The following is a 13,001-nucleotide window of genomic DNA, read 5'->3' as shown; positions in this document are numbered from 1 at the left end:
CACGAAGCCTTACCAGGACGGTGTGCATCCCCGTGTACAGTCTGCTGAGACACACCAAGGTGGAGAACACCACGACCAGTGCCAGTCCCAAGACGAAGGGATACTGAAGTGGGGCGGGAAGAGAAAACAATGGCATTAGATGATGCTCAGACACACACCATTTGTTTTGTTTTGTTTTGACTGTGCCTGCAGCATGCAGAAGTTCCCAGGCCAGGGATCAAACCTGAGCCGCAGCAGTGACAACACCGAATCTCTAACTGCTAGGCCATTAGGGAACTCCCCAGATACACACAATTTGATGCCCTCGAAGGAACAGGACTCCCTGCTAGTCTCAATCTCACAGTCCCCAGACCAGCAGCCTGATGATCTAATATTATCTGAAAAATGTGAAAACTAAGGCAAGAGAAGGGGCCGATGCCTAGGAATATAGTTATTGAAGGAAGTTTCACAACATATTGACATGCAAACAAGACCCAGTAGAACTTTAAGAATGATGACCAGAGCTATTGGGCTGGAAGTTTTAGTTAAGTTTTTTTTTTTTTTTTTTTTTTTGTCTTGTGAGGGCCACACCTGAGGCATATAGAAGTTCACAGGCTAGGGGTCACATCAGAGCTACAGCTGCCAGCCTACATTATAGCCACAGCAACGTGGGATCTGAGCCAAGTCTGCAGCTATACCAGAGCTCATGGCAATGCCAGATCCTTAACCCACTGAGCAAGGCCAGGGATTGAACCTGCATCCTCACGGATACTAGTCAGGTTTGTTACCGCTGAGCCATGATGGGAACTCTGGAGTAAGTCATTTTTTATTTCTACCCATTCTTAGACTAAACTTGTGAAATATCCAATATTTCCAAGCGGCAAGGTGCATGGACAGTGCTATAATTTCAAAGTCCACCAGCCACTTCCCCATCACTGTGATGATAAAGCTTGAACTGTCTTCTTGAGGAAGCCTGGGAACAATGGCCCAGGGCTACGGGTGGGTATATTTCTGTACAGATGTCAAGGCCGAAGTCCAGACTTCACTGACTCTCAACATTTGTTGATAAGTAATAAAAACAGCTGGGAGGAATCTGGTTAATGCTGAGTTATATAAGCAGCACATAGATATTCTTCCTGTGAACCAGTCGTAGAAATACCTCCAATTGCTTCAAGTCCTAGTGTTCTTCCACAGTGATAAGAACAAAGATGATAGAGAGCTGTCGATTTGACGTGAAGTGCTACATAGTCACTCTCTCATTTAATCTTTACACAACCCCATGAAATAGATTCCATTATTAACCCCATTCTACAAATGAGGAAACCCTGAATCCTGACAATAAGTTACACGAGTATGGAGCTTTAGCACAAAGAGGCATGCCCATTAATCATCCCATTTGATCCTCCCAGGAGCCAGGGCTCAGAGACGTGCAGTGATTTGTCCAAGGTCACACAGCCAGTACCAGAATCTACGTCTTCTGAGTCTAAACCCAGCCTGTTTTTTGCAGTGTAACATCTTGGAACAACACATGAACGTCTTTCCTTTTTTATTTTTATGGCCACACCTGTGGCTCATCTTTTAAGATTGATCATTAACTAGGTCTCTGATTTTAATCAAAAAAGTGTTAAAAATTAATGAGTTAATGCATTCAGAAATTAGAGCTTGGGTATTAGCCTGAACACACATTTATATAAATAAACCTACTTTTAGAGCTACTTATGAGTAAACAATGTGAATAGCTAAATATATTTACCATTAAAAATTAACTAGGGGAGTTCCCACTGTGGTACAATAGGATTGGTGGTGTCTTGGGAGAGCTAGGACGCAGGTTCGATCCCGGGCCCAGAGTAACGTGTTAGGATCCAGTGTTGCCACAGCTACCACGTAGGTCACCAGTGTGGCTGGGATCTGAACCCAGGCCTGGGAAATCCATATGCCTTGGGGCAGCCAAAAAAAAAAAAAATTAACTAGGAAAGAAGTCCATAACAACTCAGGCTTTAAGAAAACTGTTGTATCATGTGAACTGCAAAGAAATTTTTAAGAAGGTCCAGGTGGCCTTAAAATGAGTGTATAAAAGGTTGTTGTTGCTTTCCTGCAGTCAGCTGCCACTTGCTGTTTTTTTTTTTCTTAAGAGATGCATGTTCACAGGTTTCTCTGGATGCTGATAGTGGCTTGATGGGGACCAGGGTTGGGTCCACAGTGTCCTTCTGGGGCAGATAGCATGGGGTATGACATAGCCTAGAAATCTGCATTAAATTAACCCAGACAGTACTGGGGAACTCGGACGTTGTTTGATCCTGACATGCCATTGAAGTTACAACCAGAGATTACACCTAGTTGGATATAATCCTATACCTGTCCCTTTCCCATTCAGGAACTGAGGTTGAACCCCAGGTGACCAGGTGGAAATTAGGTAAAGCCAGGACCTGACACTAATCTTGTCCTCTTCCACCTGTATCAGGCTGACTCTCCCATTTCTGTACAACCTGGATGTCGTTGGGTTTCTAGGGTAAAGGGACAGGAGAAAAAATATTGTCATTGACATGCAAGATTGCTAGATTTAATGAAATCTAAATTTTCCAATAGGTAAAAGGTAAAATTTCTGAAATTAATCACAAAATCATAGCAAGAGTTCTCAGATCAGAGAAAACCAATCTTCATGGCAGTAACAACATAACTTTTAAAAGGTCTTACTGTCTTTGGCATTTCAGCAGATATTAAGTCAAATTCTTCCATTTCCACCACTTATTAATCTGTCATTTAGACAGTTTTCTAGAAAATACGGCATGATTACTTATAATGGTTGAGCCCCAACCAGAGACATCCTTGGGGGTTAATGGCACAAATTCTATCTTGCCCTGAGCTGCAGGAGTCTGGCTGGAGGATTTAGTGAAATCGTCTCAGCCCTGGAGGATCATTTACGAGAATCATAAACTCCTCGCGTCCGGTGCAAAGAGAGGATGACAGCATGGGTTCAAGTGCCATCCAGTCGGGGAGCTCAGGGTGCAAATGCTTTCTGAAGGGGGAGACCACACACCCTGATTCCCAGACAGTGTGTGTTATGCTTGTGGTGCTGTTGTCCTGATTCATGGTGTCCGCTTTTACTCTCGGGCACAACCTGCTTTGGATACTAAACCCTGTGGCCACTCCATTTATAAAGAAATTGTCACTGACTCCTCAACAAGTTGTAGTTCTTGGGTCTTTATTTCATAAGCCTCAAAGTCCTTAAAAATAAAAAATACTGGAGCGGAGCCCCTGTTTGCTGCCTCACAGTATGGATAGGGTCACGTAGGAGGAAGAGGAGTTAGCCGCCTCACCTGGTACCTGTCCATGGTGGAGATGAGGAGGGTGAAGGAGATGGCGGTGGCTGCCATGGCATGGGTGGATGGCATCCCATATTCTGCGATCACCCTCTTCTCCAGTTTCACCACGGGAGGCGAGGAGGGGCGGGGCCACTTCAAGATATCCTTGGCCACCTGGCCAATATACATCACCAGCTGCAGAAAAAAAGGAGCAGAAATGAGTCAACTCCTAGGTTCTATGAATTTATTTTGAGTTTTCCAGTTTGCTGGCTGAAATCACCTTTATTTCTTGTTTTATTATGATTTTTATTTTTTCCATTGTAGTTGATACACCTTTCTTTCTAACCAAGCTGTCTTGTAGGATGACAGCTTACCTGGTAAAAAGAGAAATAGGGAGTTCCTGTTGCAGCTCAGTGGGTTAAGAACCCAACAGTGTTCCTGAGGACTTGGGTTTGATCCCTGGCCTTGCTCAGGGGGTTAAGGATCTGGCATTGCCACAAGCTGTGGTGTTGTTCGCAGATGTGGCTCAGTTCTGAGTTGCTGGGGCTGTGGTGTGGGCCAGCAGCTGCAGCTCCGATTTGACTCCTAGCCTGGGAACTTCCATATGCTGCAGATGCACCATAAAAGGAAAAGAGAGAGCGAGAGAGAGGGAAACAGGCCTTCTGGATTTCAGAGGCTCAATGGGCAACTAAGATACGACACTAACATGTTTTATTTATTTTGGTCATGTATTTAACAAACATTTATACAGCATGTATGTGTGCCAAACATTGGTCTAAGAGCTTTACAAATACGAACTCAATCCAATAATGTCTATAGAGTGTAGATCCATTTTACAGATGAGTAAACGATTGTATATAGTCAGTAAGTGGTAAGACTTATTGGCTTCAAATCCAAGGAGTCTGGCTTCAAAATGTGTGCCATCAAGTACCACAGTAATACCTCTGGAATGGTCCTGGACAAAAGACAATCTAATATTCAAATCAGACAGCTTTTATTTTCAAGTTTTAATAAAATAAGTCACTGTTCTTATGGAACTTCTGGTTTAAAATATTTTGAATGCCATGGTTAGTCGATGGAGAATTTAAATTTACTCAGTAATAAGGAGCATTATATAATGAATGGTATGACTATTTTCAACCCTAAAATAAACACAACTCAATCTGGAATTTTTTCAATTATTTTTTTTTTCATGATGCCATTAATGAAAAAAATCCCTTTCTCTTTTTTCTTTGAAGCACAAGATAGAAAAAAAAAAAATCAGAATTGAGGGGCTCTCTTGTGGCATAGCAGGTTAAGGATCCAGCATTGTCACTGCAGTGGCTTGGGTCACTGGTATGGTGCCGGTTCAGTCCCTGGCCTGGGAATTTCCACATGCTTTAGGTTTGCCCCCCCCACCCCCAAAAAGAAAGAAATCAGAATAGATTTCTATACCCTCCTGAGAAGAAGAGGACTGTAATCGTTTTTTATTACAGAATTGTTTTTTTATTATAGTTGACTTACAATGTTGTGTCAATTTCTGCTGTACAGCAAAGTGACCCAGCAATACGTATACATACATTCTTTTTCTCATATCATATCAGATTTATTTACTTTGTCGGAGAGCTTCACAGGACAATTTCAATACTTGTTATAAAAGAGGAAGGAGCAACCTGTTTACTTAAGTCCTTGCATTTGCAGCTCAAAGTGTGGTCTGAGGATAGGCAGGATCCATACACCTGGGTGCTACTTTAAAATGCAGAATCTTGATATGGAAAACCCAAAGTGAACATCATTCTCAATGGTGAAAAGCTGAAAGAATTCCTGCTGAGATCAGGAACAAGACAAGGATGTCCGCTCTCACCACTACTCTTCAACATAGTTCTGGAAGTCCTAGCCACAGCAATCAGAGAAGTGAAACAAATAAAAGGAATCCAAATTGGAAAGGAAGAAGTAAAACTATTGCTATTTGCAGATGACATGATACTATACCTAGAGAATCCTAAAGACTCTACCAGAAAACTGTTAAAGCTCATCCATGAATTTGGCAAAGTCGCAGGATACAAAATCAATACACAGAAATCGACAGTGTTTCTATATACTAACAATGAAAAAGCAGAAAAGGAAATTAGAGAAGCAATCCCGCTTACCATTGCATCCAAAAGAATAAAATACCTAGGAGTAAACCTACCTAAAGAGACAAAAGACCTATACTCTGAAAACTATAAGCCGCTGATGAAAGAAATCAAAGACGACACAAATAGATGGAAAGATATACCATGCTCGTGCATTGAAAGAGTTAATATTATCAAAATGACTATACTACCTAAGGCAATCTACAGATTCAATGCAATCCCTATCAAATTACCAAGGACATTTTTCACAGAACTCAAACAAAATATTTTAAAGTTTGTTTGGAAGCACAAAAGACCCAGAATAGCCAAAGACATCCTGAAAAAGAAAAATGGAGCTGGAGGAATCAGGCTCCCGGACTTCAGACTATACTACAAAGCAACAGTCATCAAAACTGCATGGTACTGGCACAAAGACAGAACTATAGATCAGTGGAACAGGATAGAAAGCCCAGAATTCAACCCACGTACCTACAGCCAACTCATCTATGACAAAGGAGGCAAGAATATACAATGGAGAAAGGACAGCTTGTTCACTGATATAGATCAGTGGAACAGGATAGAAAGCCCAGAATTCAACCCACGTACCTACAGCCAACTCATCTATGACAAAGGAGGCAAGAATATACAATGGTGAAAGGACAGCTTGTTCAATAAGTGGTGCTGGGAAAACTGGACAGCCACATGGAAAAGATTGAAATTAGAACACTCCCTAATACCATACACAAAAATAAACTGAAAATGGATTAAAGACCTAGATATAAGACCAGACACTATCAAACTACTAGAGGAAAACATAGGCCAAACACTCTCTGACATAAACGACAGCAACATCTTCTCAGATCCACCTATCAGAGTATTGACAATAAAAAGAAAAATAAACAAATGGGATCTAATCAAACTTCAAAGTTTCTGCACAGCAAAGGAAACCCTAAACAAAACAAAAAGACAACCCACAGAATGGGAGAAAATCTTTGCAAGTAAATCGACTGACAAGGGATTAAGCTCCACAATCTATAAACACTTCTGCACCTCCATGCCAAAAAAACAAACAACCCCATCCAAAAATGGGCAGAAGATCTAAACAGACAATTCTCCAAAGAAGACATATGGATGGCCAAGAAACACATGAAAAGATGTTCAACATCACTCATTATTAGAGAGATGCAAATCAAAACCATGAAGAGGTACCACCTTACACCAGCCGGAATGGCCATCATCCAAAAGTCTACAAACAATAAGTGCTGGAGAGGGTGTGGAGAAAAAGGAACCCTAGTACACTGTTGGTGGGAATGTAAATTGGTGCAACCACTGGGGAAAGCAGGATGGAGATGCCTCAGAAAACTAAACATAGAACTACCATTTGATCCAGCAATCCCACTCCTGGGCATCTATCCAGAGAAAACCACGACTTGCAAAGACACATGTACTCCAGTGTTCATTGCAGCACTATTTACAATAGCCAAGACATGTAAACAACCTAAATGTCCATCGACAGAGGAGTGGATCCAGAAGATGTGGTACATACACACAATGGAATATTACTCAGCCATCAAAAAGAACGAAATACCAGCATTTTTAGCAACATGGATGGACCTAGAAACTATCATGCTAAGTGAAGTCAGCCATACAATGAGACACCAACATCAAATGCTTTCACTGACATGTGGAATCTGAAAAAAGGATAGACTGAACTTCTTTGCAGAACAGATGCTGACTCACAGACATTGAAAAACTTATGGTCTCTGGAGGAGACAGTTTGGGGGTGGGGGGATGTACCTGGGCTGCAGGATGGAAATCCTGTGAAATCAGATTGTTATGATCATTATACAACTACAGATGTGATAAATTCATTTGAGTAATAAAAAAAATGGGAAAAAAAATGCAGAATCTTGGAAGTTCCTGTTGTGGCTTAGTAGTTAAGGAGCCTGGCTAGCATCCGTGAGGACATAGGTTTGATCCCTGGCCCAATCCCTGGCCCTGCTCAGTGGGTTAAGGATCTGGTGTTGCTGTGATCTGCCGTATAGGTCGCAGACACAGCTCGGATCCCGTGTTGCTGTGGCTGTGGTATAGGCCAGTGGCTACAGCTCCGACTGGACCCCTAACCTGGGAACCTCCATGTGCCGTGGGTGTGGCCCCTAAAAAGGCAATAAATAAATAAATAAATGAAATGCAGAAACTCAGGCCCCCGCCTGGACCTTCGGAACTGGAACCTTCATTTTCACAAGGTTCCGGTGTGGTTCCTGCGTGCATGAGAATTTGAGAAGCATGGCTTTATACCGTTTTCCTGTGCAGGCCACTTTGTCATGGGCTTTAATTATAAATCTTCTCATCTTAACCATGATCATACTGATCTGACTGGAGCTTTATTTAGCTCATGATGGAAGGAGTTACTTTGCTTTGGAACAGAACCCACTATGAAGGACTATTTCAAAATACTTTTGATTAGTCAGCCAGATTGCTTTAGCATTTCCCACGTTCTGGTGCTTTCTTTTAACTTATCTAGCTGCCGGTGACTCCTGAGCATTATCCCAGCACATGCAGTATCCCCCCAGAAGGTGCTGCATATGTTTTTGTGCTCTGCTGCCACTTTGCTCTGGGTTAAAAAATCAAGAACCACTGTCTGTGCACAGCAGGCCAAATCCACAGGCTTTAAAGCCTCAGTGACAATCACTCCAAATTCCATAGCTGTGATTTCTAATCGGACTTTGAAACTTAACCTTTTTAGCATCACCTTATTACCAGGAACTACTGTTTTAGAAAGCAGCTGACCCTTTTATGTTTCTGCTTCCCTCCTGTGAACCTATAAAAACCATTATCTGGGGAGCTGAAAAACTTGAAGATATTACTGACTACTAAGAATTTCTCAGAAGATGCTTAGATACCTTTCTCTAGCCTGCCCCTTCTCCACTCAACATAAAAACATATTATGGGCATAAAGACTAACTCTAGTTCACTTAAAAATACTTAAAATCTTCAGATGGGAAACTTTAAAATCATAAAGGGAAGACAGAGCGGACAACCGTCATTCTGGCAAAATTTAATTTCCTTAAAGTTCCCGAGGTTCTCTGACTTCATTTATCTTTTGCCTTCTCTGCCCAAGGGATGTTTTTAAGAACAAGGACAATGGTTTTCTATCTATAAAAATATTACCATAGCAACATACTGTTTCCGATCAATAATTTTCAATTAGCAACAACAACAACACAAATGCAATGAAAGGCATAAGCCTGAACTGGCTCCTGAATCAGAAAAACAAAAACAACAACAACAAAAGTCAGCATTGGCAATTGGCAATATCTGAATAAAGTGTGTTGATGAGATTTTTAGAAAACCCAAAACAAAACAAGTTGTAGGGAAGAGTCCCGCTCACAGGGTAGCGAGTCCCGTGTCTGCCACAGCACTCATCATTCATTCCAGTGGGCCCGTGACGTGTCCAGCCTGTATGAGGTGCCTCTCTTTGAGTAGGGAAAATGGTCATGCAGACAGAGTGTCTCATCATAGTGCAAATACATGTTGAAAAAAAATTCCTTTTAGAGCTCTGTGGGTATGTCGATATGCAGAGAGAGACTCTGGTTCAACTGGGGGGTGGGGGGAGGACATGCGCACTGAGGCTGAATGTTAAAGGAAGGCTCTTTAACTGAGATGAGGGCGGGATAGAGAAGCACCCAGGTTGCAAGAACAGCCTGAGGAAGACTTAGAGAAGTGATATTGGGTGGTATGCGGCAGGAGCAACTCACTGGTTAGGACCAGTGAAGGTGAACTTTACCTGTGAGGCACACAACCACCCATCTATTAGAGCGGCTGAGATGAAACAGACTGACCATGTCAGGGGTTGGGAGGATGGAGAGCACCTGGAATCTCACACAACACTGGGGCAGGTGCAAAATGATACACCCACTTTGGAAAAAACAGCCTGGCAGTTTCTTAAGAAGTTGTAACACATGGCTTCTGTTTTTCTTTTTTTGTCTTTTTAGGGCCGCACCCATGGCATATGGAAGTTCCCTGGCTAGGAGATGAATCAGAGATGCAAACACTGGCCTACGTCACAGCCACAACAATTCAGATCCAAGATGAGTCTGGCAACACTGGATCCCTTAGCCCACTGAGTGAGGCCAGGGATCGAACCTGCGTCCTCATGGATACTAGTCGGGTTTGATACCGCTGAGCTACAACAGGAACTCCTAAAACATGTGTTTTCCATACAATCCAGCCATGCCAACCTAAAATCTTCCCCACAAGAGTGAAAACATAAGTCACACCAAGTTTGTACATGAACGTTGACGGCAGTTTCTCTGTAAGAGCTCCAAACTAGAAACAACCCAATTTCCATTGACAGGTGAATAGATGGACAAATCGTGGTATAATCATACAATGGAATTCTCAGCAACAATAAAAAGTGAACTATAGATATCATGCTACAGCCTGGATGAATCTTAAAAATGATTTTTAGATTTTAAGATTTTAAGGCTGAATGAGGAAGCCAGGCCAAAACCAAACCAAACAACAGTACCTACCATATCATTTTATTTATATAAAATTCTTAAAATGGAAACGACTTTTTAGGACAGAAAGCAGATCAGTAGTTGCAAGAAAAAGTGGCAAGAAATCATAGATGGGCACAAGGAAACTTCTGGAAATGATGGATGTCTCTCTTAATTAAAGTGATAATTTTAGGGGTATGTGCCCCTAAAATCAAAATGTGCCAAGTCGTACATTTTAAATATGTGTACACACACTTTAAGGGACTGGATTGCAGAGTATGTGAATTAATTATGCCTCAATAAAACTAAGAATGTACAGTTTATTTCATGTCGATCACATCTTAAAAAGTTGTTGTCTCATCAGCTTGGGTTGCTATAACCACCATTCACAGGCTCTGTGGCTTATAAACACCAGGGATTTGTTTCTCACAGTTCTGCAGAATAAAGGCCAAAATAAAGGCACGGGTAGATTCAGCATCTGATGAGGGCCCAATTCCTGGGTCACAGATAGTCATCTTCAGAGCACAAAAAGAAGTGAGCTTTCAAGCCATGAAAAGAATCTTAAGTGCATATGACCAAATGAAAGAAGCCAACATGAAAAGACACCATACTGTGTAAGTCCATCTATATGACATTCTGATAAAAGCAAAAACTATGGAGAGAGTAAAAAGATTGGTGTTCACCAGGGGTGGGGACACGGGTAAGTGGAGCACAGAGTTTTTGAAACTATTCTGCACGATATTCTAACGGTGAACACATATCATTACACCTTTGTCCAAACCCATAAAACGTACAATACCAAGAGTGAACCCTAATGGAAATAAAGGACTTTGGGGGCCAGTGTAGGATCAGTGGTTGTAAGAAACATCCCACTCTGGTGGAGGATATGCAGGTGTGGGTGCAGGGGGTATATGGGAATTCTCTACACTTCCTGCTCAATTTTGCTCTGAACCTAAAACTACTCTATTAAAAAGAGTACTATGGCAGAACAGAACTATTTCTCCATTTAGTTCGCAGTTAAAGAGGATAATGATTAACTCACTACGGTTTGCCCTAAATGGAAGAATTTGCTCTATATTGTTGAAAGGCCCTTCTACCTAAAAGGACCAAATTAAGTTCCATCATCCATCACGCTCCTCTGGGCTGAGTCCCCCAAGGCCTATGTGTAAAAGCAAAAATCCATGGGGAGGCAAGACAGGAAGCAATTATAGCTCATTAACGCCTCAGCAACCCAGCTGTGTCCCCTGCATGGTGCTGGTGGTGCTGGGGCCCCCGTAGTGTTTCATGATGAGGAATTAGCCTACTTGCTTATTTCTTCCCTAATTCATTTATAGGCAGAAAGAAAATCCGGTTCTCTGGATAGTCTGCTGTTGAACCCAAGCTGACAAAAAGCTTTTCTAAAGAACCAATGCTGTCAAAATGAAATGCGTCTTTACAAGGTGGAAGAATTTCCAGCTTGGGATATGGCCCTAAGTTATGGCTGGACTCATCAGGGTGAGCAGAGAAAATAGCACTTTTTCTCTTAGTGTGGGGGGGCTCCTTCCTTGCTGCTACAATTCAAAATGACATCTTTGCAGTGTATAATACAGCTCTGATGAACAGGACTTGAGTCTTTATGCCAGGATAAATAAAACCTAGGTAGTATAGAAAAGAGAAGATCCTTGAAATAACTTTACTAAAGCAGTCACGGGATTTTTAAAAATAGCCACACAGTTCCTGCTGTGGTGCAGCAGAAACAAATCCGACTAGTAACCATGAGGTTGCGGGTTTGATCCCTGGTCTCGCTCAGTGGGTTAAGGATCTGGCATTGCTGTGAGCTGTGGTGTAGCTAGCAGCTGTTGCTCCAATTGGACCTCTAGCCTGGGAACCTCCATATGCAGTGGGTGCGGCCCTAAAAAATAGCTATACAATCACTATCTATGCTCTGAGATTGTTGGCTTCCCCCTCCTCCTACCAAAGCATCCTCCTCCCCATTAGGTGAAGGCTCCATTCTTATTATAATAAAAGCTAAACCCTCTGCAGGATGGAGGAAGCACCAAGAGGCTCTTTTCAAATGAACCCCCACATTTCCCCCCAAAACACACACCAATGTTGATAAACTCCAACATCTTTCTCCCTTTTGGCTACACCCATAGCCCACTTTACTAAGGTGAAATGAGAGTGCAAGCGATTAACTAACAGGGATGTAAGATATTCCTTAGATCTCATGGGGCAGAAACATTGTGAATCACTGGGATTTATAGTCTATCCATGGATTTCTAAAAAGTCAGGAATTCATTTTATCTTTCTAGAGAATAACAGGACCTAACCCAAAGACCACAGCTTCTCTATCCATCCTTAATTCTTCTGAATTAAGCTCATTCTCCTTCTTCTCAGATTACTATCATGAGAAGTAACTTGGATAAAGAAAGACTAGACAGGAGTTCCCATTATGGCTCAGTAAGTTAAGAACCTGACATAGTGACCATGAGGATGCGGGTTTAATCACTTAGTGGGTTAAGGATCGGCATTAACCATAAGCTGCAGATGTGGCTCAGATCTGATTTTGCTGTAGCTGTGGCAGTTGCAGCTCCAATTACACCCCTAGCCTGGGAACTTCCATATGCTGCAGGTGTGGCCCTAAAAAGAAAAAGAAAGACCAGACACCCAACCATTCCACTCCTAGGTACATAACCAAGAAAACTGAAAACATATGTCCTCAATACTGTACATGAATATTCTTAGCATTATCCTTCATGATAGCCAAAAAGTTTATCAACAACCCAAATGTCCATCAACTGATGAATGGGTACACAAAATGGGGGTATAACAATGGAATACTACTCAGCCAGAAAAAAGAATGACATAATACCATTTATAGCAACACGGATGGAACTAGACACTCTCATACTGAGTGAAATAAGTCAGAAAGAGAAAGACAAATACCATATGATATCTTATAACTGGAATCGAATATACACCACAAATGAACATTTCCACAGAAAAGAAAATCATGAACCTGGAGAATAGACTTGTGGCAGCCTGGGGGGAGAGGGAGGGAGTGGGAGGGATTGGGAGTTTGGGGTTATAGGATACAACTTGGAATGGATTTACAACGAGATCTTGCTGAGTAGCATCGAGAACTA

General features: G+C 41.9%; 1 protein-coding gene across 1 annotated transcript in view; it reads right to left on the bottom strand.

Annotated features, from left to right (window-relative positions):
- Positions 1–13,001, bottom strand: part of SGPP2 (sphingosine-1-phosphate phosphatase 2) — a 140,478-nt gene that overhangs the window by 37,776 nt on the left and 89,701 nt on the right. The window contains exons 3-4 of the mRNA XM_047773623.1: positions 3,297–3,476; positions 14–103 (exon numbers count right to left, since the gene is read on the bottom strand). Of these exons, the coding sequence (XP_047629579.1) occupies positions 14–103; positions 3,297–3,476 (270 nt within the window). The remainder of the gene's footprint in view (positions 1–13; positions 104–3,296; positions 3,477–13,001) is intronic.

The sequence above is a fragment of the Phacochoerus africanus genome, chromosome 3 (genome assembly GCF_016906955.1).
Source record: "Phacochoerus africanus isolate WHEZ1 chromosome 3, ROS_Pafr_v1, whole genome shotgun sequence".
NCBI lineage: Eukaryota > Metazoa > Chordata > Mammalia > Artiodactyla > Suidae > Phacochoerus > Phacochoerus africanus.
The sequence above is the reverse complement of the archived record's forward strand: the minus strand, read 5'-3'. Positions and strand labels throughout refer to the sequence as shown.